Genomic DNA, 25,781 nt, shown 5'->3' with positions numbered 1-25,781 from the left:
CAACACCTCCTCCTTAACCCTGAAGGTGCGGCAGTATCTTCCTTTCCTGCAGTGGTTAAGGAGGGAAAGCCTCCCTCCTCCCATTCTCACGCGTATCAATGTTTGGTTTGGGGACAGTAACGTCTCTGACCCTACATCAAATTGTGCAGGCAGCTGACAAAGTCATTAGGACCTTTCCGTCCTCCATTGCTGACATCCTTCTGAATCTGTAAGGCCTCCCGCCCTTCCCAACTGGCCTAGTTTCATGTCTTTGGATTTCAGGAGAATTCAATCAACTAGATGAGATCAATGTTTTGCGACTTAGTTTGCAATGTAACCAATCAGAAACTTGGTTTTGTTTAAAGCCCACCCACTGAGTTTGATAGGTGACTTTGACAGATAAGAACATAAGAACATAAGAACTATACAAATGAGAGGAGGCCATTCGGCCCATCAAGCTCGCTTGGGAAGAAATAAACTAATAGCTCAGAGTTGTTAAAATCTTATCTAGCTCTGATTTAAAGGAACCCAAGGATTCAGCTTGCACTACATTATCAGGAAGGCTATTCCATACTCTGACTACGCGCTGTGTAAAGAAGTGCTTCCTTAAATCCAGCTTGAAATGTTCTCCCGCTAATTTCCACCTATGGCCACGAGTTCGTGTATTTAAACTAATACACACTTGTTAATGGTAACTGGTATCATGTAAATTGTATTTTAAACAATCATAAAAATAGCAATTTAAATGACTATTTAAATAATCATTTAAATGACATATCCATTTATTGAATACTATTACAAAACACCCTGCAGAGGTACATAACAGTTGATTGACGTTTTATTCAGAATGAGAAAACAAGTCAGGGCGGCATGGTGGTACAGTGGTTAGCACTGTTGCCTCACACCTCTGGGACCCTGGTATGAGTCTCCGTCTGGGTTACATGTGTGTGGAGTTTGCATGTTCTCCCCATGTCGTCATGGGGTTTCCTCCGGGTACTCCGGTTTCCCCCCACAGTCCAAAAACATGCTGAGGCTAATTGGAGTCGGAAAATTGCCCGTAGGTGTGCATGCATGAGTGAATGGTGTGTGCGTGTGCCCTGCGATGGGCTGGCCCCCCATCCTGGGTTGTTCCCTGCCTCGTGCCCATTGCTTCCGGGATAGGCTCCGGACCCCCCGCGACCCAGTAGGATAAGCGGTTTGGAAAATGGATGGATGGATGGAGAAAACAAGGCCTTTTCTTGGAAATATTATACCATCTTGTGGCTCCTAAGAAGTACTACAACATGAATTTGCCAGGTGACCCACATAGAAGTAACCTGAATAGGCATATTAATAAATTGGTATATGGGGCTACCTTTGTGTGGGCCACCCTGTATATGGTCATTTATTATGCAGTCGTGCTGAATTGTAAATGCCTTCTGCAGTTGGCCTAGCCTCTAATCTCCTCTTTATCCGAAGTCACTGACCTTCCATCTGCCGTACTGCAAACCCAAGTGCTAACAGCATAACTCGGCTCAGTCAAAAAGGAGCAGAACTCAGGTTTGATTGCATGCTTTTATTTCATTCTCTCAATAAAAATATTATCAGAAGAGATATTTCTTTGATAAAAACAAACCAGACATAAAAATTAATCACACTTATGGTTCTGGGCATCGTTTCAAAGACCAAGTTCACCGTTACAAGCATTTTTTTATGGGTTGTATTATATATATATTCTCATTTGACAAACCTTTCCATTTTCAGTAATCTACACAGGAATTCTCAGGAAACGTATGAGAAGTTCACAAAAGAACACTGCAAAATACTACGGATGGATGATCTGACTATCATATTGGCACAGATACATGCTTAACACTCTTATTCTGTGTCTGCTCTTATTATGTGGCCATTATTATCCAGGAAGTTCCGTATCCATTGTGTGTGTTCCTGCTTTCGCTGCAACTCCCTAATTCGATTACTAATTAGAGGACTGATTGGCTGAAGAGATCTGACACTTGGGTTTGAACAGCTGACCTAAAGTTTATCCCAAAAACTTACACAAACACTGGCTGTTTGTGGATAAAATTAGCCTCTCCTGTTCTAAGTGATCTTAAAGTGCCGAAACTGAGCAGAACAACAAAGTGTGTCACACGGCATAGATCTGAAGGCTGAAAAGAAACCACTTCCTCATTCTCAATGGCTATGAAAGAATTTTGGTACGACACTCCCAACAAATCATGCAGTTATCTAGTGCAAGTCATCCGACTGCAGCTCTGGAAGCAGTGGGGGCTGTTGGAGTACACAGCTGTATTTCGATGAGTGAATTTCTGCAGTCGTCAATGATGTTCAATGTCTGGATGAAGTTTTTCCCGTTTTTTTGTTTTTCATCCACTTTGAGTGCAAGGTCCTTCTGCTTCTCCCACACCTCTTCACCAGTATCTCCTCTTTCACTGGTATAGCACCCCCTAGTGGTTAAATGATGGGGTAGCTGGCCATGGTGGCGATTCCACAGATATTGTTGAGGTTGCGCGCTAATCGCATGTATCCCTTCATGCCCCAGTCTGTCCCCCAGCTATAAAAGTGACAAAAAAAGAGAGAAAAAGATAGAGGCACATATAAATACGGGGAGAGATTTAGTTTGCATCTAGGAGGTGAGCGAATTTGGACGCCTCCCTCGCCTGCACAGTATTATCCGTCCCACAGATTTACATATTTATCTATTTACAATAAACTAATTTATCTGATGCTTTTATCCAAAGCAACCTATAGTACAGGGAAGGGTTACAATATTTGTGTATGATCCCTGTGGCTTCCACTTCTGGTGGAAAAACCCAAACTATAAACTATAAACATGCCTTTTTTCTATTGTGCAGTTTCAGGCACATCATACGCTGTAGTACGGAAGATAATATATATGTGCATCAGTTCTCCATAGTCCTTAAAGACCAGCTGCAGCCAGTGAAACTGGCCAATCACATGAAAGACATTGTGGACAGTCACACCTGTTCTTGATGATCCAGTACTTCTTTCCCCAGCAGGTGAAACTGTATCCCACGACCAGGACTGCATGATCAATGTCATCTGCACTGCACCTGGGGTCATTGTATACACCTAACACAGACAAAGGACATGCTGCAAGTTTGACATGATTCACTGCTCGGTCTGCTTTTACTCGTTTTGTTGTAGAGGGAAAAGAAAGATCATCCCTTTTCCTCTCTCTCTCTCTCTCTCTCTCTCTCTCTCTCTGTTATTGATGCTGACTTTTTACATTGTTTATATATTATTTAATTGCAATAAATATGAAAAATATTAACATTTCAATCAACATTGAGGACTAATCACAAGGAAGGAAATGTTGTTATGTGCATAAAAAGGAAAAGCACATCGTCTTCTCCCCACATTTTGTTGACAAAAAAAAAAACCCAAAATACAATAGTATACAGTAGGATGGAAAGTCCAAAGACCTGAGTTTATACATACAGGAAGCACAATTTACTCTTGATATCTTAAGCCTTTGTTTTTCGAAAAGTCAGAGTTCATTCTGATTAACTGGATAATTAAAAAATGTCACTTAACCTGATCTATGGATTCCAGCTCATCACACACACCCATAAGATGTTTATCGTGCTCAGAATCAGCCAGGCACTGAGCATATATCACTGAATTTGAAACTGAAAATATAACCCAGAAAAACAAGTGCATTCCCCTGTAATTTTCTTGCCTGGTTTAATGCCAGCATTGCTCAATCAGATTCACAAATGGGAAATTTGTTGTTGTTTAGAGAAACACAGTCTAGCCTCCTTCTGGACAAACAGAAACAGGCAGCCTACACACACACACACACACACACGCACGTTGTTAAACGGCAACCCACACAACAGCTGAGGAGGGAATCTCACCCCTTTTGTAGAACCGGAAGGTGTCCAGTAAGGAACTGACCGCTGCGGACACAGGGCCCACCCTGCCAACGGCGACCCGCAGCTCTCTTTCATTCCCAGACTCCACTTCCTTGTACCAACGACACATAGCAGCTTTTCCTGAAGCATAATAGGCACATGCCTGGTCCTGATGGATATAAAGAATTTGTCAAGCTAGGAAGTCTGACTGGTAAAGTCTGACTGGGAAGCCCTACAGGAATGTACATTAAGGAGGGTGTTCCACTCCTGGCCCAGACATGACGCTTCTAAAGAGAACTCAGTAGGCTGAATTATAAAGGTTAGCTCCTGACGTGGCGCTAACATCATACCCAGCGTGATTGTAGAGGTCATCTGATTCCCCCTAGTGGTGGTATATCCTACGTTATACCTGAATACTCCTCTACTTACGAATGACTCACGTTCCAAACGGTCGTTCGTAACTTGAAATTTGTTATTCAACATCATTTTAAGGGTATACGTAAGTCCAAAAACTAATATGCTGGGAGTACGCACGCTACGCTGCTGCGCGGCGGGAATAGCGGACAGAAGTCATACTAGGCGGAATTAGCGCCCAGAACAAAAAAATTATGTTGCGGAAACAGGAGCCCAATGAACACAATTTGGACTTGCAGTCCTCTTCGTTAGTATGTCTGAAAGTTCGTAAGTTGAAAGTTGAACTTCTATTCTACTAATTTATAATCAAATTCTACTAATTTATAATAATTAAGAATTAGAGTAATATGTCTACCCTATACTTTGCCTCCATTCCTGAAGTGTGCATAAAGTCATGTCCCAGCCAGAAGTAGCCCCACAGTGGAGAACCTGCTAGCGGAGGACACCCAGTGTTAAGCAACCAGACCCTTCTCAAGCGTCAATGTACCTGGGGGTCAAAGGTAAGCAGTTATTAACTTGGCAGGAGCTACGTTTAACCAGTACGTCGGCTTATGTCTTACTTGTGAAATCATTTGTTGTCTTATGAATAAAGGCCATTATAAACACTAAATATGTCGCCTGAGTTTTTAATTATATATGAATAAATGGTACATCCAACGAGGTTATTACTAAACGTATGCATATTTTATATTCATTTTCACTCTGTCGCCACAATCTTACTAATGCACATTAGGGTCATTGTAGGTTAACACATAAATAAATGAGAAAAAAACTCAACATTGATGGCGTCTCATTATTATAACAATTTCTAAGAACAGACCAAACATCTGATATGTAGACAATATACTGTTGCATGCATATAATGTAAGGTAAGTAAAATAAACGCATTTCTAATGCCATATATAAATAACACAATGTTGATTTTTTTTTCACGTTTTTAGCCTGTCTGTTTGTATGTTCTCAAACTCCCACACGTACTCGTTTCTTCAATCACTACTTTCTTTTCACTGTTTGCAAAGCAGACCCCCGCAGCACGACGGCCGGGATTCGCGCTTCCTTATCACTCCAAAGCCAACGCGGTGGTTGTGTCCTGACCGAAGCTTCAGACGTCATTAATCACGTGTTGTTGCCAAGAACTAACCGCGCTTCGAACCGTGATTTGTGTTACTGGTTTATTTTTTTCTGGCAGCTTGGGAGCTTCAGTATCAAACCTAACATCACTACCTGTTAGTTACATCTATCTTTTCATATGTTGCACTTTTCTTCCTCCTTTTTGTTGTCCTTTCCATTAGCCTCCACAAACGCTTCTCCTCTCCTCGATGTTTTCCGTCAGGTTTTCTTCTTTATTGCTGCTCTGCTTGGGTTCCGATGACTGTTTATTTTCCAAAATTTCATATTATTCTGTCTTTTTAGCATTTGCCTTTAATTATTTTGCTATGACAACCTGCCCTGTAACCTTGTCTATTTTAATGGACAACAAGTGGATTTTTCTTCGCGCGGTTCGGTTGTTGGTGCGGATTTTCCTTTTCAAATCATAAGTCATATAAGCCAAACATACTAATTTATGCCGGTGTATGTCAAAAAATCATACAACACAAACGATTTTCATAAATGTACATTTCTTTAGTTAAAATTTCATTTATTATTTAATTCAAATTAATTTTAAGTTTAATCCAAACAATTTTTCGGTCCCAGAACGTTTCGTTTTTAGTTACGGGAACGTTCCCAGAAAGTTTGGTTGTCCGATGGTTTCCAGGAAAGTTTTTAAATGTAAATATGACTATAGTTTTTGAATAGATGTTTTGGTTTATGGAACATTTTCACTTTTGTAAAGTGGAAACCTGTTTGCATTAACGTTCCCCTAACCATTTCAAACAAGAACCATCAGGAAAACCTCCAATCAGATTTTCTGTAGGAACGATCATGTAACATTAGTTCCCAAAACATTTGCGGCGCATTCTGATGCATAATAACCTGGAGCATAAACTAACCATAGGAGAACCATAAGCTAGGTTTGCGTGTGACTAAGCTTCTGCCTGTGATCAGAAAGTTGCTGGTTCAGACCTGGTCTTAGTATATCTGCGGCTCCTTGAGAAAGGCCCTTAACCCCCATCTCCCTGGGTGCTGCTGTGGGCGGCCGCCCTTTGCAGCCAACTTGCTCTAACCAATAGAGAGCAAGTTGGGGGAGGCGTCAAGGAATCAATAAAGTATCTGTTATTCTTATTATGTTGGATGTAGCATTTGAGATGTCAGACACACCTAAGAGGTGCTAATGTACAGACTGCTCTGATCCCAAGGTCCTGGAACTAAGGTAGGGCAAACTCCAGCACAAATAAAGCACTGAGTAAGAACCTTACTTGGACTATAGTTTTGAATTATTGCCAATTTGTTGAATCTACATATTTGAAAATTTAAGCAGATTTTCTTGGTTTCGTCCTCGCCAACATTTTGTGAAGAATGGAACTGGAATTACAAGAGTAAGCTACATACAATGGATCATAGATAAGATCTGTTTTTGTGAGAAAATCTCAGAGGAATGTTGATATGAGTATTAATTGAAAGACCTACCTTTGCAACATAAGGGTACGCCTTCTCAGAGTCGATGCCTTTATTGGTGCTGATGTATTTGAAGGCATCTGTCATGAAGCCTCCTATACAGCCACTTTGGTTAACACAGTCCACCAGATTCTGAGGGCTGAGTGACACCAGCTTCCCCGTCTTCTTCTTCATCAGGCCCTCCAGGGCACCAGCGGCACTGAAGGCCCAGCAGGAGCCACAGGATCCCTGCAGCGAGGAAATCCCATCTTTGAAAAGGCTGCAAGTTTCTCTTTGTCCACCAGGGGGCAGGACTGTGTTTTTCTAAATAAGAGTTTCCCATTCGTGAATCTGGTTGAGCAACAATGGCATTAACCAGGGGAAATTAAAATTCCTTGGGAATGTACTTGTCTTACTGTGGTATAGTTTCAGTTTCAAATTAGGTGATATAAATATATAAATTTCTTAAACTGTTACTACACATTAGCCGTTGAAAAACAGGCTCAAACTCAGCACGAGGCAGGGGTCTTTCCTCAAGCCAGTTAAATAAAAGGATCCCAGGACCGACTGCACTATTTCTTGTAGCTGATGACACAGATTCATTAAATATTATGTTTGTTCAAAAACAACAATGCTCACTGCCTGATTGATTCTGGGTGTGATGAGCTTCAGTATCAAACCTAACATCGCTATCTGTTAGTTACATCTATCTTTTCATCTGCGTTGTACTTTTCTTCCTCCTTTTTGTTGTCTGGTTAAGTGACATATCTTAGTTACCAGGTGAATCAAAATCAAAAGTGACTTTCAGAAAAACAAAGGCTTTGGATTTTAAGAGTAAATTGTGTATATTTATAAACTCAAGTCTTTGAACTTCCTATCCTACCCATGCTATTGTGTTTTGGGTTATTTTTTTATTAAAATGTCAGGAGAAGATGAAGTGCTTTTCATGAGCATGATATTTTCTTCCTTAAGTAGCCCTTAGCATTGGCTGAAATGTTACATTTTCATATTTATTACAAACAAGAATTTTTACCAATATATAAAGTCAAGAAATACAAGAAAACAAAAGATAATAATCATCTGCTCTCTCTAGTCCAATGTCTCCTCCCACAATCCTCTGCACTGACCTGGTGCCTGACTGGGGTGACATAACCCTTCTTGCGGTAGTCAATGGACCTGGGCAGCTTCCGTAGGTCACCGTCAGGGAGGAAGGTGCTGTTGGACTTCCTGAACCGTGGCACTCTCAGCCCGGTCATCTTCATAGCCACTTCCTCGCTCGTCTGTACAAATTAGTGATCAACGTAAGTGCCATCTGTTGCAGCTCTTTTTTGATAACAAAGTATTCATCTTTGCAGGGAAGTTCCCGCTGCAGATCAGTGTATTTAGCCATATTACATTTAGGTGGTAAACCAGGGGGCTGCTAGACATAAAGCCAGGGGTGTCAGAAGCATTTTGAATGTGGGGGGGGCACACTGGGATAAAACTAATATTTTATGTTAAATGTGGGGGGGTCCAAATGAATAATTATTAAATGTGAAGGGGACACATCCCCCTCAGATTTAATGGCGGCGACGCCCATGCATAAAGCCCTGCTGGGACACAGGCCCCCCCACCCCCTATTATACATAAGATTTGAATGTGAGATTTTACTGGGGCAAAGCACATAGGTGCTGGAGCACATGCTCCAGTAGAAGGGGTTCAGCGATGCCCATGTGCTAAACATTATAAGGTTTGTAACAGACATTTTTAATACGTGGTCAATTCCACTGTTTTTCAGCGACTTCTTTTGACACAACGCAAAATGAGCCTGGGAGCCGAAAAAGGACGAGGAAGGAAAATGATCATGATCAAAATAAACTTTGGGTGATTCTGTAAGAAGACACCATTTGGATATATATACCTGCCATTGTTTTCACTGTACTTTTTAGTAATTGTTGGATGATGTGGAAAAAGTTTTTAGCCGCACTAATTATTAAAAGCTTGATATGTGAGATCTGTCATATTAAGGTCATATTGGTCATATTGGATGAAGGAAAAAAGTATGAATTGGCACGGAAAGTGTAAAAGTAAGGAAAGGGCAAGGCAACACTGAGAGTACCAGGTACCATGGATATATCATACTGAAAGAGGTACCCACCATGTCTCCCAGGCTGTTCATCCCCAGCTGATAGGAATGGATCCCCCGCTTGTATTCATGGTTATGGGCATCAATCAGCTGCATATTCTTCTCCCAGATGGACCTCCGACTTTGTTCCTCCCCCTGAAAGTTCCAGTCCAATCCGTTAACAGTGTTCTTATTGGTCCAGGCTGTGGTGAGCTCATTCTTTCACAGTCAGAAGCTGAGCATGTTCCGTCAGGTCATCAGAACTCTGATACATGACTTGTCATTGATCTGGTGGAGTCTTTCTCCATTCTTCCATCTTCACTGGTGTTTTGGAGAAGCCCACATAATGTTCTAAGCCTCACTCTCACTTTCTCAGCTTCATTGAAGTTTAATCCTAAAGTCTCCGTAATCTGCAACTTCTGGAAATATTATACGGAGTAGCGGCTTAACTTAGCTCGGAGCTCCAAGGCTGATGCAGTTTGAAGTTACTCTCATCGATGACCAAGAGTAGTACAATAAGTCACTTCTACAGTAGGCTCTGAATAACTTTGTGGAAATCCATAGTACGATTCACTTATTAAATAATTAGAATAAGTTATCAAATACTAGATGGTTCAGAAAAGCGTCTTCGTAACTTTATTTAAAAAGCTATATAGATTTAACCAGAGTTATTGAACTGCATAACCGATTAATGAAGTATATACCGATCAGTGGGATAAAAAGAGCACGTTTGCCGTATCTCTCAGTCATCGTGCATGAACCTACCTGGCTGTTGTAGTCCTTCTCGTAGACGGTCTTCCAGCTCTCCCATTCCGAGTCCAGTAGTAGCGAAGGACCCTGAGTGAAGTTGGCCAGCGCCAAGACGGGCAGCAGCAGAATACCGCCACACCAAATCATTCTGTGACAAAACGGCAGTAGGCAAATTATACAATTCAGACTCAGAACAATGACGCTTCTGCTACATTCCCGTCTGCTTTTGATGCCGTCCCAGATAGCATCGTGTTATTGTTTCAACGTTAAATTATGGTTGTATGCGTTGAATTATGGTCAGTGTTAAATTATCAACGTTGAAACTGAATGGATCTTTGGTCAGTTTTCAATACTGAAAAACTGATGGCGGCAAAAGCTTGATTCGATATTAATATAAAGTGAAAGACTGAAGATCAACGTTGTTTCAGCCTTTTTGTCTCATATGGAATCAATGTAATTTCAACATATGTCTGCTATCTAGACGTTCTGTTATGTTAACCAAGAGAAGTGGGCAGTATCAGCTCTCAGGGTTTATTGTGGGATCAAACGAGGTGTTCAAACTTGTTTCAAAACTGCAACACCCACGATTTCAACTACTATAACAATAATAAATGAAGTAATGTGCACACATATTGTAAATGCTAAGATAATTTTTTTTTAAATAAAACTTTATACTTTCATAACAGAACTTAACTGCCTGCGTTGAAAAACAGAACGAACTGCACTTAAGTTGTACGTACCTACTAAGTAAGTCGCGGGAAATTATTAGAAATGCCGTTAATTATACATCACGTATAAGTTTACATTTCTATAGAGAATTAATCTGTCAGTAATTTTAATAACGCATAATCTAATAATCTGAAGAAAAATCAAGCTCCATTAAAAATATTAAATAAATGAAACCGAAACAAAGTTACAAGATAAAGAATTCATAAAGAATTATGCGCTATGGATTATTATAGTTTCGAATCTATATTTTAAAACATATTAATTTTATACCAAACTGAAATCAATGATAATGTACCTGTTCTGTTGCAGGTCAGAAGTCAAGACTGTCCTTTGAATACAGTTGAAATGCTTTTAGGAAGCGTTTGAACGGAAGTCAAAGGGTGGACTGGGATTATTTTAAGTTCACTAGTGCAGTGATGTCTTCACTTGCCCAGATGCTAAATTAGCTTTCAGTTCTAACTGAACTTGAACTACCAATTATTTTTTTTACCAATGTGTTTTGTATTATTTTTATTTGAATTATCCCTTTTAATTGTTGTATTACATCTTTTTCTTATCAGATTAGGGTTATGTGATCATATAAAGGAAAGTTACACTGGTATAAGCCGAGTCTGGCAAAGGTGAATATAGCTGACTGCAAGCAATTAACTGGAAGAAACACTTTAGTACAACTTAACACACTCCGCTTACATGGTTGCAAGAACAGACAATCTAAATTGTTCAGAATCATTTCATAATTAAAAATGAAATGACTGAACTTCCTGTTCCTGAAACATTCGTCATTTCTATCTCGTAATGATTCGCACATTTAAAACAAGTTTGTATGCAAGTATATGTAAAGCATTCTGGTTTTCATTCTAAAACACCACAAACTCTGTTTTAGTATTTATACATTTGTTTCAAATAAGAAATTGACTACCATTAATTTCATATAAACACAAAATTGCATAGCATAAGGGAGCAATTAATGCGGAGGTGGATCTGGATAGAACCAAGGTTGGTGGACCAAGTTGGAAAGAATTAATGTGCAGAGCTCTGCTTAACCACAGGGGGAGCACTGTGCACATATGGCGCCACCTATGTGCCAAAACCCAGAGTCAGCAGCCACTGTGAAGGTCTGATCCGTCTTGGTCCTTCCGGCTCATTCTTACAGTCCAGTTTTAATGTGTCACACTGGGATGAACCTGGTAACCCTACTATGAGCACAGAACTGGTATTTGTTGGTCCCTTTCATGGGGTCATTGCTGGTTATTAGCTGGTCTCGCCCATCTCCACAGACTTTCTCACCAAAGGAGTCCTTATAAGTTGGAAAACTGTATTCTTCATAGAATTCTTCAAGAACAATTGTGTGAAACCAGGTTTACCTCTATGGGGATGCTGGGCTTCAGGCGTGGCACTCCGGGGGGAGATGGGGACATCGCTCCTCAAATGGACTGCCCCACCCCCCCCCCCCCCAGTGAAGATTTAGTGAATTTAAATTATAAATATAAATATTTATAAATATAATAATACTTTTTCCCCATTTATTTTCTTTTTAAAATGCTACTACATAATTCATGCCAGTGTAGTTTGCTAAAACCAAAGTTACAGTCTGTTTCTAACCTTTCACATCCTCAGAAATCCCCTTGATTGGTTGTCTGGGTGACCGTGAGCTAGCTAACGTAGCATAAGCTACGTGGGGTGGACTTTGAATCAGCAACTTTCCCACGGAACTGCAAGGAGGCAGCTAGCTTAGTGTTTGTGCAGATTTTAAAAAAGCAAATGGACATCCAAAAATAAATTAAATAAAATAAACCCACAATAGAGGACCCTGGGACTAGCGTATCAACCGGCACTGACTAACAAGGTACTCGAGTTGACACAGGCAAGCTGGAAAACGTTTGTCGCTAAATGTTGTTGTCTGTTGATATCATGCCAGAGAGTCGCTAGCATGTGGATAGTGTGTGGGTGGTGTGTGTTTCCTGGGTTTTGTCTGTTAGTCTGTGTGTGTGTGTGGTGTGATAATGCACTTGTTAAACAATCATAAAACTGCGTGCATAACTTTTTTTGGGTTAAGTCGGCTCCCCTCTCTGCATTACATTTGAGGGATTCATTTCCCGCCAGCGCAGCACTGCTGAGCTCACGCTGCATGCCAGGGAGGAAAGTTCAGAGAGACCTTGAAAGAGAGTTGTATCTCCTTTTGATTAAGAGGTTTAGGCGTCTCACAAGGATGCCACCTGCTCAGCTCCTAAGAGCAGGTCGCACTGGGAGGAGGGCCTGAGGCAGATCCTGGTCACACTGGACGACTGACATCCCCCAGCTGGCTTGGGAATGCCCAGAGAGTCAGTCAATGGCCTTGCGGAGAGAGGTCTGGTTTGTCCTGCTTGTTATGCTGACAGTCTGAGCATGGATAGATATCCATATAACCAGTGCACTGATGCAGCTTTGAAGCAACAGTGACAATCATTTCACACATATTATATATGAAGTATAACAAATACAAATCAATGCAACACACGTGTAAAAATGTATTTAATTTTATTCTATCGATCAAACATCAACAACTGCAATGGTCATTTGTCTTAATGTTTAAAAAGTACACAACAATGACAAAATGAGACTGAATCACAGTGGAGAAAGTGTGCAATATTCTGGAATGACTGACGTTACTGAAGTTGCACTTTGCACTTATCCGATGTATATTTTCTGTATGAGTATGTGTAGTATGACACAGATCACAGGACAGAACATCTCAATGGCCATGGTTTAAGACATGTGACAGAAACCATGGAAACGACAAGGCAGATATGGTGCAAGGTAACAGTCATCCCTTATGGCTAGTATGCTCTGGTGTAGTTTGGGTGCACCTACTATCGTCCCACTCTTTTCACTTCTTTGGCGCCTCCTAGTGGTTACATGATGGGGTAGCTGGCCAGGGATGCAATGCCACAGGAGTTGTTATGGCCCCGAGCCATCAGGATGTAACCTTTGTTGCCCCAGTCTTCCCCCCAGCTTTATTGGGGGAAATTAGTGAGAAAAAGAGAGAGAGACAGTCAGTGTCATGATGTGTATCTCCATCATTATGGGGGAGAAGTCAAATATACAGTTTAACAATATCAAACACATTTAACTAAACTACCATAGTGGCAAATACTGTACATCCATTAAAATAGGTCCGTTAGAATTGATTACGTCTGCATGGAACATCACTTGATAAATTAGATAAATCTGAAAAAACTAACGCTCACATGGTTCGTAAGTACAATCGAAAGTTATTTGACATGACATGGTAAATTGAAGTTTGCTCTAGTTCAAGAGAAGTAAACAATGATGTATATAAATTAGAATAGAATAGAATAGAATAGAATAGAATAGAATAGAATAGAATAGAGATATTTTTTAGAGCAGTGTTTTACAATGTGGTTTGCGGGGACCCTACTGGAAGCTGGGAGAAAGCTAAAACATGGACTGTCTGCAGGTCCCAGAGGACATGATTAGGGAAACACCCTTTTCGAGAATTTGAAATTTTGGCAGGCCTACCTGTTTTTGATGATCCAGTACTTCTTGTTCTTGGGGGTGACACCATAACCCACAGCCAGCACTGCGTGGTTGATCAATTCTTGGCTGCATTCTGAGTCATAGTAAACACCTACAGACAGAGGTGGAACATGAGCTCCTTATAGTACTTGCATCCCATCCATTATTCATTAAGATATAATTTTTTAAATCAATAGTCAGGTTCTGTTATGTTCGACGGTAAGATTTGGGATGAGGGACCAGGTCGGGCGCCACTGGGAGCCAAAGCGGAGTTTAGCTCAGGCAAATGTTAACCAATCACATTCATCCATCCATCCATCAATCTATCTATCTATCTATCTATCTATCATATTTTTGTTTTTATATTCTTCTTGTATTCTTAAATTGTTGTTGTGTATTTTAGTTGTCAGGTAAAACACTTTGTAAACTTGGTTTTGAAATGTGCTATACAGTAAAACCTCGGATTGCAAGTAACTTGGTTTGCGAGTGTTTTGCAAGACGAGCAAAATTTTTAAATAAATTTTAACTTGGTAAACGAGCTAGGTTTTCCAATAGGAATATTATGTATACGCTTTGTCTGCCTAGGTCATGTGATCATAACTGAGCCGACGGTTCTTCTTTCTCTCTCGCTGTGGGATTGTGGGTAATCGTTTCCCATGCTTGGTCTCAGTCGGTGTGCCTCACTCGTACAGTCAAAATGTAGTAGAAAAGCACCATCTGAATAAGGGTGTAGCAGTGCGAGTGAATCTGTTTAACGACAATGCAATGTCATCCGCAAAATCGAAAAGGAGGCAAAAGCGCCTCAAAACCTATCATTAGATAGGTTCCTTGTTAAAGTCGCACAAAAAAAAAAAAGATTCCAGTGAGCCAACAGACAGCAGTAATTCCGTTAGTTATAGTGAAAGTCGTCCTAGGAAATAACCCTCCTCTTCTCTCTCTCGTCTCCCTCACACCATCCACGATTCTTTTCAAAGCTATTTGAGAAAACCCTGTGGTCCATCCTGCATCTTAAGCTGGCTACAGAACAAGCCAACAGCAGAAAACTAACACTGGGGCTGACAAATGACCAGCTCCTGCCCCTTACTTTCAACTGTGAAAATTTGTGCCGGAATACACAGGCACAGCTACAGGTGACAGGTGGCATTAAGGTGGCCACCTAATCCATTTCAGGGGGGACAGTATGAGCTACCTCAGCTTTTACAAACTACTTTAAATCTGAAAAGCTCCTGTGCTTGGCTAAATTGTTTGGTTCGTCTTATACTTTTACTAGTTTGTTTCCTTGACTGAAAGACTCATCCAGCTGTTTCATATTAACATTAGTGACGCGTGCATGATTATAGGAGACTGACCAATCAGCACACAGCAAGAACTCAGTGCTTAAGTGAAATGCAGGTCGTTTTATTTGAAATGGAAATTAACAACCCCTGTCATAGCTCATAGTCTCCCTCCTGACATGGAGTAGGTGGTCACCCTAGTTGGCATACAGCCCAATCAATGAGCTCAGTGTCACCAGCTAGCTTCAACACCAATGCAACATGCTCAGTGAGCCAAAACAGCGCTAAGGGGGACAAGTTGTGGCATGCAAGGCAGCGGAACAGGGAGTCACTGGCTCTGATCCACAACCTGATGGCTTTCGACAGCAGAAAATCGGCTTGAGGTTTTCCAGGCTTTAGTGCTTCAGCCAAGCACACGAGGAACCGACTCGACTTCCCCTCACCTTTGCTGTAGAACTGAAAGCTGGTGAGGCTGGCGTCGATGCCCACGGACACGGGCCCCACCTGGGCCACCGCGGCCTGCAGCACCTTCTCGTTCCCCTGTGGGATCTCCTTGTAGCCACGGCACATGGCTGCTTTGCCCGACACGTTGTAGGCGCACGACTGGTCCTGAGAGAGATAGCAGTGGGTTATTCACAGCTTATGGATGGAGGCCACCTCAGAGGGAAGTACTGGGACTTATTGGTCTTGCAAGTCGGCTGACAATCAGGGCAGGATTTTTCCAGTACAAAGTATGCGACACAACATGTGTTTACTGTTTGTTTTTGTTGGGATGCATTTTTGAGATGATTTATTGGAAAAATTAATTGCAACCTGCGGCATAACAGTACTTTTTGTCTTGTTTATTCCAAGACTCCATTTCCAGTTTCCATCTGGGAGTGAACTGATTATTTTTACATTCAGCTCAGCATTCATTAATGCAGAAATTACTATTAATCTCCCTGTAAAATCCTTTAATTTTTTCCCTCTCATTTGATTTTCCTTCTTATTATTGGTACACTGATGTGATACTGACATGATCTGTTGCCCACCTCTCCCACATAGGGGTAGGCCTTCTCAGAATCAATGCCATTGTTACTCTGCACGTATTTGAAGGAGGTGGTCATGTAACCGCCCCCGCAGCCGTCGTTTTCGGTGACGCAGTCCACCAGGTTCTGAGGACTGAGAGGCACCAGCTTCCCCGTGGTCTTCATTAGCTGGCCCTCCAGGGCGCCCACGGAGCTGAAAGCCCAGCAGGAGCCGCAGGAACCCTGCAGCACGGTAAACAGAAAGGTTACAAAATTACCTGTCACTTCTTGTCCGCCAGGGGGCAGCATTGTCTTTATTAATGGAGAAAATTTCCAGTACACGAAAAAGATATTGATATCTAACGCAGCCACAAAATGCTTAATACGTCGTCAGTTTTTTAGTTTCCTGGCAATTCAAAGTTGAGTGTTCTGGGTTATTGTAACCGGAGCCTGTGAATCAATGGCAGTATAAAAGGTCACATGGAGTTCAAGTAGCGCTGATGCTCAACCCCATACACTCTGCCCACCCACTTATACAACCTGTGAATAAATGCACGGGAAATATGTATGGCTGAATTTAGCAAGCACTCAATAATCAGTTTCATTTTGAGAATGACGATTATGGAGAGTGATGGTGAGTTAACAGTAAAGACACGTAACAGTCTCATGCAATTAATTACAATTTTGAGTAGGAACTTTATGGAAGGGTTTGTTGTTTTACACAATGCTGTTTTACGCAAGTTTTTTTTTCACCCATTTGTTGTGCTACACAAACTGTTAGTCAAATTGGCATAAAGTGGTAAAAAGTATAATTTTTTTTGGCGCAAGTGTTACGTCCGCTGTGCAGACGAGGAGTGGAGCCGTAAATACGAGCAAACGGGGTTTATTAAGGGCAGACAAGGAAACACAGCACACAACATCAATGACAGATCTGGGGTTACACACTCTGACGTGCACTTAAATGCACAAAACAAGCTGAAATAACAGGAAACAGGTGATCACAATCGGGAATTCACATGAGGTAGCGAGGAGGGCGTGGCACACAGGAGGATCGTTCGCGCAGGTCATGACACCGTGCCTCCTCCCACAATCCTTTGCACTGACCTGGTTTCTGACTGGGGTGACATAACCCTTCTTGCGGTAGTCAATGGACTTCGGCAGCTTCTGCAGGTCACCAGCAGGGAGGAAGGTGCTGTTGGACTCTGTGATCTGTGGCACTATCAGCCCAGTCATCTTCATAGCTACTTCCTCGCTTGTCTACGGGAAAAGGAAATTAACAGTAGCCGGTTGGTCCAGTGCAGGTATTTTCATCAACGTCATTTTGGTTAAGCCTGAATAATTCTTCTCTTCTAACCCACAGCATGTAGTTCCTATACAGGTACAGATGTAATCTCAACTCAGATTTTACGTATGTGGCACATTATCAGATACAAAAGTGACACCAAATCGAATACGAGAGGAAGACACACAAAATCAGAAAGACCATATGAGACAAAGAGACAAAAAACACCAAATGATCAAAATGCTACAGAGAACAAGAAAGATATTTAGTTCAGTTTAAAATAGGCTAACAGAGAAGGATTAGCATGCAACAGAAGCTTGTTCCACAGCCACAGAGCAGCTAATGTAAAAGTGCGACCCCGCTGATCCTAAGCCAAGACCGGGGTGGAACAGGGACGCAACTGGTCGGATGATCTGGGAGAGTGTGATGGTGAACAGAAACAAAGGAAGTCCATAAGGTATGAAGGCCAGCCCACGCTGAGCTTTGAACACCATCACGCCATCAGCAAAACCTTCAAGTCAACCCTATATCTAATAGGCAGCCAGTGCACAGATAATGGAAAAAGTATTTCATTTCAACATTCCCTAGTACTTCCAAATTTGCATTATTATTTTTTTTGCTTTGGCCTTTTATGATTTTTTTCTCCAATCTGGAATATCAAATCATACCCCAATGCCTGACTCCCTCCCATGTCAAATTGGGAGGGGTGAACACTAGGGCAGACCCCCATCTAAAGTACATCAGCCAGCCACTTATAGTCACAGAGCCACACAGCACTGTGCTATTAACTCAGATCCACCAATGGACTCTCAGCATTCGGGTCACATGATGTTGAGCAGCTGCGAGATGGAGTTACAGCTGTGGAACTCACCTGACAGATAGAAACCAATGTTCTGTTCATTGGTGGGGGTTTTTACCACAAAACGCCAACTTAACATGCCATGGAAGGAACCTAAATTCACACTGAAGAAGCACATGACTTTGGCTCAAGCCTCCCCTAAAACCCCAATTTATGATTTTAAGTCATTTTTGGTCCTTCCTTTCTCACTTGGTTTAAGCTTGTGTCCCCACTAGTCATTCTGTTACGTAAGATAAAAAACAAACTGCGGCAGCATCTTTTTATGTGTTTGTCTATGCTGCAGTTTTCTGAGGTGAATAGACTTTGCTGCCTCGTAGTGTAAGCGGCTCTTCTGTTTGAAAATAACACTGAGGCAGTAGAACGAGTCTGGAGGAGCTCGCCGCTGACCTTGGAGCGTGTGTGTTTTTTACGAATGCCAATGAACTCAGACGTCAGAGCCTTTCAGATCTGCATGTTACAATAACATAGTAATCAGAGGTCCGTCCTTTTTAACTGCCCCCCCCATCCCTAACACCACTAATCGACACGACCAATTTTAGGATATATTTTACTTCTGACATTCAGTATCTGTTATTGAAAAACATGATGAGGTCTCTTCCCAAATTATTCTTCATGGACCTGAGATCCCAGAGACCTGCGTTTCTGCTCTGGTGACACTGGGGTATGGTGGGGTAGCTACCAGGTATCGTCCTTCCATCGTCAATCCTTCCATCAGTCCATCCATGTTGAGATGGCTGGAGTTTACCTCAGGCACAGCCAGGGGAAAACCTGAGATGGAATGCTACTCAACTGCAGAGCCAGTGAGGTATTTTAACATGGCCTATTGTGACTATTACGATGAAGTGATCCACAGGCAATCTGCCTCACACCAGCAGGTGTCGATCGGAACCACACAGCTGGACACCAACAATGCTGTTCCTCACGGTCAACGTGAGAAATGCTAACAGGAAGCAGCTGGTGGTTGGTAATTGCTCCAACCAGGTGGTAGAATTGTCTTCTCCAGTGCAGCCCGAAGATGGTCAAGGATAAAACTCTCTTCCCCTGCCGCTAGACAGCCCGGCAAATGACACCCCCCTGTAGGGGCCCCTGCCTCCCCCTCCACACCCCAGCTCCAAAGGACTCATGTCAACCTGCCGAGGGTAAGAACCACAGTCCTCAGTCTCGACCTCCTTATCATAATACTCGTATTTCGACTCATGGTTGTCGAACCTGGACCAGATCAACTTCAGTGGGGATCCCCAAGTGGGCGGGAGCCGAAAGAGAAACGAGAAAAAATTAAAGTGATCCTTAATGATCAGCTAATCAGTACAGGACATGCCGGCGGTAAAATTTCCCGATTTGGGGGGGAGTATCGCACCAGTGGATCAAATTAATAAATGTAACCATCTCATTTTTCCCAAGGCTAGGTGGGGCCCCTCATTTTGCTGGCAGGGGCCCCTGTTTTGCCAGGGCCGTAGGGTACAGCCTAGGGTAGCCTATGCAATAATCTGCCTCAGGTCAGAAGACACTGTTGATGTCCGGAGTTGAAAAACCGAACACACCTGGAACAAACACGAATCATGAACGAACGTGAACAGCTACTGCTCGTGTTGTCAGAGCCTTACCATGTCTCCCAGGCTGTTCATGCCCAGCTCATAGGAGTGAAGTCCCAGTTCGTATGCCTGATTGTGGGCTTCTATCAGCTGCATATTCTTCTCCCAGATGGCCCTTCGAAATCTTTCTTCATCCTGCGAAGTCAAAGATTAAATTATATGTCCAGCCCAAGGCTCACTTAATATTCTTTGACAGATAACAGTCTGCTGGGATGATGCAACAAGTTAGAAAATCAGACTTCAAGGGAGTTGGCTTGATCTTAGATAATGGAGAAAAATACAGGGTTTGACTGTGCAAGATTTATATTGGAGGTTGTCAGAGGTTTCATACAAAATAAGTAAGTTGTATCAGCATATGCTACTGGATTCTAAACGTGTTTATTAGCAGATTTACAAAGAAGCAATGAGGATAGGTTCAAGTATTGCTTAAATACTCCTTGATATAAATTAGCATTAAAACAAACATTTTTTTTTTTGCTGACCAGGAGATTAATTTTTATTTAATAGGTTTGGACATTTATCATTGGTTTTACGATATCTACCAGCTTCAGTCAATCTCTGAGTGACAATCAAGCTGCAAAATCAAGCTGCAAATTTTCAGTGCTGCAAAACACAATACCAACAGATAGTTCAGGTCCAAAAGTTACGATAAATGCAGGTGGATGGAATGCTATGGAAGCTTATAAATATGTAAGAGCCGTGCTGTTTGTTCTTATAAATATGTAAGAGCCTTGCTGTTTGTTCTTATCGTCAACTGACAGAACTTTACCGTAAGTTCTTAAACTGTTAAACCTCGGTGGTCTTGGTAATGACAGTTTTTCTTAAGGAGCCTGGGATCAAGTTCAGACTGAATCCAGTCTTTGAAATATTTAATGATGACACTCTGTTGTGGAACAATGTCAGACATAGCTAGGTTTCACAAAACGCCTCATTTCGCCCTTCGGAATAGTATCTATACACATTGATGGACAGGGTGAGGGTCCACAGAGATCTCATCCACTCTTGGTATTTAAATTAATCCAAGTGCATTCAGGGCAGAACACTGTCACAAATGAACCTCCATGCTGGCAATTTTCCAGCTGAAATTCACATGATTTATTACCCAAGAGTCCATAAAGTTACCAAGGTGATAATGTTCAGAAATATACCATATGAATGTGGTTTTTTTACATTCCCCGGAGTCATTAATCAAAGACCTGGGGCAAATGTGCATTTCAGCCTGCATCTGTACCAAAACATGCCAGTAGGGGGCGCTCTGCCTGTCAGAGGCTTACCAGGGCATTGTATTCCTTCTGGTAGGTTGTCTTCCAGCTCTCCCACTTTGCGTCCAGTGACAGGGAAGGATCCTCGCTGAAGCTGGCCAGGGTCCAGCCCAAAAGCAACAGCGCACCTCCGTACCAAAGCATTCTGGGAGACGGAGGCAGTAAGCAGGGTTGCATCAGTGAGTAAAATGATCCAGGCACTAAAAAGGGTTGAACTGAATGTTTTTTTTTTTTTTTTTTTGCCAATTGGTGCCATTTGTCACCATTTTTGTGGCACAAAGCCCGTACTTCTTGAAAGACAACTACGACAACAGCATCCTTTAACAGATTATCCATGCAGTCACCAACCGATGCCAGAAAGGTCACTGAGTTGTACTCGTTGTTTGTCCTACGATAGAGTTTGTTCACCCAGAATTGATCAAAAATGTCTCTAGACTGACATGTTTGCGGAAAAATTCCATAGGGACAGGGCCATATCCAGGATTTTTACAAAACCGATGTCCAAAGTATTAGACCATCCTAGCTGTGACCCGTAATGCATCGTGCTTAATGGAGCTGCAGAAAAAATACAGAGGACTTTTCCTAAATGGTAGGTACGGGTATGCATGTCAACATAACATAGGTCGTGCATAGTGATATATATATGCGGAATAGAGTGGTTTACAATGGCGTGGGAAAAGTTCATTGACAAACGCTGAATATATATAAAGAAATTAACTACGGTGACTTATAACAACATTATGATATGCTATGATTGTGCGGAGTGAACAGTGATTATCAACAAGTTCTACATTGTAGATATAGGCTATGCAAGTAAATGCCAGAACAAAGAACCTCAAGTGAAACCAAAATAGAGAATAGAGAGCAAGAAACAGATGCTATAAATACATTTTAAACCCCTTATGTTGAACGTCTATCTAAAAATATGCGGATATTTCTTTGAATATATCGAACATATAACGACACCACGAAGGCGAAAATACATAAAACGATTTACATTACCTGACACTAGTTGTGCGGCAGAAATGAAAGACTTTGGCCTTCTGCACAGGTATAAACGTTCTCTGTGTCAGAGAGACGCTTAGAAACTCCGCAAAAATAAGGCTGAGTTTTAAGGAAGTGAGTGTTGGGGGTGGGTCGATCGTTTTAGGCGAGCATATGGATTTGTTTAGTCGGAGTTTGTTACTTTAAGTGGAAGTTTGCGAACCGATCTCTCGATTTTTTTCACTTCTGCCTCGTGATGTTTATAGACCTTTTTCTCCGTCAGCGTTGTTTACTGCCTGTAACTGGCCATTCCCCATAACCCGTACTGATTAATCACCCATCGTGATTATGACGATGATTTTACAATAACTAAAGACGATAAGAATAACCAGCGCACCATGAAAGTAACCTACGGGACGATTAAACTTTAACTATGCCGTTTGAGGTATAAAATTGTACTCTATGATTGCAGTCAGTTTCTCCTAAAGAGCAATTTAGTAACTAATCTAAACACAGTGAATCGGAAAGTATGTTATATAAGTAAGTTTATTTTCCGATAACTTTATATTATTAACGCCATCGTGGGTTGATCGTGCTAAACTCGTGAAAAGTGATTGCTTTAACTATTTCTTTGTTAGTTGTAATCCATCCATCCATCCATTTTCCAAACCGCTTATCCTACTGGGTCGCGGGGGGTCCGGAGCCTATCCCGGAAGCAATGGGCACGAGGCAGGGAACAACCCTGGATGGGGGGCCAGCCCATCGCAGGGCACACTCACACACCATTCACTCACACATGCACACCTATGGGCAATTTAGCAAGTCCAATTAGCCTCAGCATGTTTTTAGACTGTGGGGGGGGGGGGGGGGAACCGGAGTACCCGGAGGAAACCCCACGACGACATGGGGAGAACATGCAAACTCCACACACATGTGACCCAGGCGGAGACTGTGAGGCAACAGTGCTAACCAATGCACCACCATGCCGCCCCCAGTTATAATGTATTTTTTTTTTTATAAAGACGACCGATTTCCATTACATTTTACCATTTCCACATTTTCAACTACGGTTTCATCTCAACGTTTTAGCGATAGGATTAAAACTTAGAAATAAACCCTTAACACTGGAATCGGCACCCCTAACAGAAAATTAAGCAGAGCCCTGTAAACTGGCTATCTTTAATATAACCCCCATGGGCGATTATATCTGAAGTAAACCGAGTTCGGGTTTTTCAGATTTCCGTTGAGGTACAAGTCTATTATTAGACACAGGAAAAACGAGCTCCTGTTTTCAGATTATCTTGGTATGTGGAATGTCTTTCTACATGTGCACTGTTCGTAGTAATTTAGCGATAGCGTCGAGTAGCCCTCTTAATGGTGAAGTGCCGTGTGTTGTATTCATTGCGGTGCGCCGTCTAATATTCCTAACAAGTGGCCAGAGGACTCTGAGGTCTCCAGAATAAGAACCACAAAATCCGCACAAGCAGTGCTTGTAATGATGCTTTTATCTGTTAATTAAGGGGGGGAAAATCTTCTGTTTAACTCTCCGTTAATGAGTCACAAATGGCTGTCGAGCCCTTGTTTTGCAAAGTCTAACAAAATGAATGCTCTCGGGAAGTGTCTTTATATAGAACAGAGATAGACCCCAGTTGATCTCATTGTCCCCTGAGAGGCTGTGGGGCAACTCATTCGTGAAGTTCGCTGAACAGGAGGGGTGACAGTGTACAGCTTTTTTTTTTTTTTTTTTTTAAATAAACACATTTAAAGAAAGTTGGCAATTGATATACTTCAATTGTTGATCCATATCCATCAATCCATCCTCCCAGCAGGATCACGGGGAATGAGGAGCTTATTCCAGAAAGCAGTGGGCAACACAGCAGAGGACATCCTGAATGGCACGCCAGTCCACCTCTTGGCCCACATTCATAACCACACACTAAGGGAACTTTTAAGGCACCAGTTCACCTAATCTCGCATTACCAGAATGGGGAAGGGGGGGGGGGGGGCGAGGCAGCCAATGACAATACAGGTATCGCAGACCTAACGTGCACAGTCAATGACAGCAACCCACAACCCTGGAAATGTCAGGCTATAGGGTGGAGAATTTCCTCTAAATACAGGACGTTTGCTAGTTACTGAGAACAGCAATAATAATAATAGCAATAATAATAATAATAGCAATAATAATAATATACAACAGTGATAATAATGCACTGCCCGTCTTTCTCTTTATATATGCAACATGTTAGACAAAATCTTTTATGTTACATTATCTGCAGACAATTATTTCATAAACGGTGTACTGTTCAGCAAGGAATAATTTCGTGACACTTTTTTTTATCTACAATTTAGCCTCATTGTATTATTTTGTATTGCATTATGAGCTTTTTAAAATCTGATTATTCTACCACTGATAATAATAGACCATAAATTACATGTTTGGAGTTAATTGAAGGAAATAGTTTACACAATAAAATATATTGCAAAGATAAAGGGTAGTATTTGTTATTCATTTCACATTTAATGTTTTTAATGACAATGACTTGTTGGTGGATTAATATAGGCATCTTGATGTCAGCTTATAATGAACTTCTGTTGCCTCATAATTAACTTATTACTAATTGTAAAAAATTGCATTTTTTCCCTGCTTCACATATGTAGTCTCAGTCTTTCCTGAACTCCATGATGTAGTGATTCACAGCTTTGACGCCTCTGCTTCACAGATTTTATTAAGGACTTCGTGATTAATTAGAAACTTTTGCACGAGACGGTCTCCGCGTGATCAAAACAAAGGAAAGTGGCCAGCATGGTGCACGGCAGAGTATTGGTGTCTAACGGAGGCAGCAGTGCGAGTCGGGTACCAGGTGTTGCCAGATGGCTTCTGTCCGCCGCCTCTCATAGGTACCAGGCACACGTTCCACTCTGTGACACAGAGCCTGGAACCCTGGGGGCCCGGGAGAACAGCGCCGGTTGTCTGGATGATCGTCATGGTGACACCTCATAATATCGTCCACTTACGGGATGTGAGATTCAAAGGTTTCACGTCCACATTCTGTGGAGTCACATGATCCAGAACGAGAACCCTGAGGTGTTCCACAGAATGTTCATCAGTGAAATATGTATGTGTTTATTGTTCAGCTTTGTTATCCATCCATTTAGAAATGAAAGCCAGCAACTCCATATGAAAATCTATCAGCTTGAAGCCGTCTGTATCAGTTAAGTGGTAGGTTTGTGTCTGATTACACAGCTGAAGGAAGGTATTAGTCATATGCAGCGACTGACCACATTCATCTGAATGACAAACATCTTCCTACAGCCCATTCTGATTGGCTGCATGCCTAAGTGACATTTCAGATGTTCGGAAAAGCGCCCTCTTGTGGTTACTTGGTAATGGTGGCCAAAAGTACGATAAGAGAGTCAAAGGAGCCAGGTGGAGAAAAAGAGAAGTCATATGATTACATTGTGACTTTGAGAAGAGGGCTGTGCGGTTTTGAAACCTTTGCAGATCGTGAGAAATAGCTAAGCAAGTTGGACAACTTACTGGAATAATTATTATACAGAATGAACTAAGAATATTGATTGACTGGCACACGTCATACTATTAATTTTATATGCAGTT

The 25,781-nt window shown here is 41.8% G+C and overlaps 3 protein-coding genes across 3 annotated transcripts in view; 1 reads left to right on the top strand and 2 right to left on the bottom strand.

The window, feature by feature from the left end:
- The window catches only part of LOC125718645 (protein S100-A1-like), a 217,968-nt gene that overhangs the window by 143,177 nt on the left and 49,010 nt on the right, over positions 1-25,781 (top strand). The gene's annotated exons all lie outside the window — the stretch shown is intronic.
- Positions 1,520-10,793, bottom strand: LOC125718635 (cathepsin K-like). Its single transcript, XM_048992564.1, has 8 exons — positions 10,682-10,793; positions 9,673-9,805; positions 8,941-9,063; positions 7,931-8,083; positions 6,837-7,052; positions 3,858-4,023; positions 2,961-3,069; positions 1,520-2,530 (listed from the first exon to the last, which is right to left on the bottom strand). The coding sequence occupies exons 2-8, from the start codon at positions 9,802-9,804 to the stop codon at positions 2,431-2,433; spliced, it is 999 nt and encodes a 332-aa protein (XP_048848521.1). The 5' UTR covers position 9,805; positions 10,682-10,793; the 3' UTR covers positions 1,520-2,430.
- Positions 12,887-22,339, bottom strand: LOC125718634 (cathepsin K-like). The gene is made up of 8 exons (XM_048992563.1): positions 22,181-22,339; positions 21,191-21,323; positions 19,929-20,051; positions 17,288-17,440; positions 16,208-16,426; positions 15,620-15,785; positions 13,906-14,014; positions 12,887-13,377 (listed from the first exon to the last, which is right to left on the bottom strand). Exons 2-8 carry the CDS (start codon positions 21,320-21,322, stop codon positions 13,278-13,280), a joined length of 1,002 nt encoding a protein of 333 aa, XP_048848520.1. The 5' UTR covers position 21,323; positions 22,181-22,339; the 3' UTR covers positions 12,887-13,277.

This window comes from Brienomyrus brachyistius, chromosome 23, assembly GCF_023856365.1.
Source record: "Brienomyrus brachyistius isolate T26 chromosome 23, BBRACH_0.4, whole genome shotgun sequence".
Lineage (NCBI taxonomy): Eukaryota > Metazoa > Chordata > Actinopteri > Osteoglossiformes > Mormyridae > Brienomyrus > Brienomyrus brachyistius.
Note: the sequence above shows the minus strand (reverse complement) of the source record. Positions and strands in the feature narration are given on the sequence as shown.

Excerpts from the sequence above, each read along its gene's own strand:
- LOC125718635 (XM_048992564.1), bottom strand. The coding sequence starts at position 9,804 with ATGATTTGGTGTGGCGGTATTCTGCTGCTGCCCGTCTTGGCGCTGGCC. Across the intron at positions 7,053-7,930 it reads TCACCCCAGTCAGGCACCAG|GGATCCTGTGGCTCCTGCTG; the intron begins GTCAGTGCAGAG and ends TCCTCGCTGCAG. Across the intron at positions 2,531-2,960 it reads TACTGGATCATCAAGAACAG|CTGGGGGACAGACTGGGGCA; the intron begins GTGTGACTGTCC and ends TCACTTTTATAG.
- LOC125718634 (XM_048992563.1), bottom strand. The coding sequence starts at position 21,322 with ATGCTTTGGTACGGAGGTGCGCTGTTGCTTTTGGGCTGGACCCTGGCC. Across the intron at positions 20,052-21,190 it reads AGAAGGAATACAATGCCCTG|GATGAAGAAAGATTTCGAAG; the intron begins GTAAGCCTCTGA and ends TTGACTTCGCAG. Across the intron at positions 17,441-19,928 it reads TGAACAGCCTGGGAGACATG|ACAAGCGAGGAAGTAGCTAT; the intron begins GTAAGGCTCTGA and ends CTTTTCCCGTAG.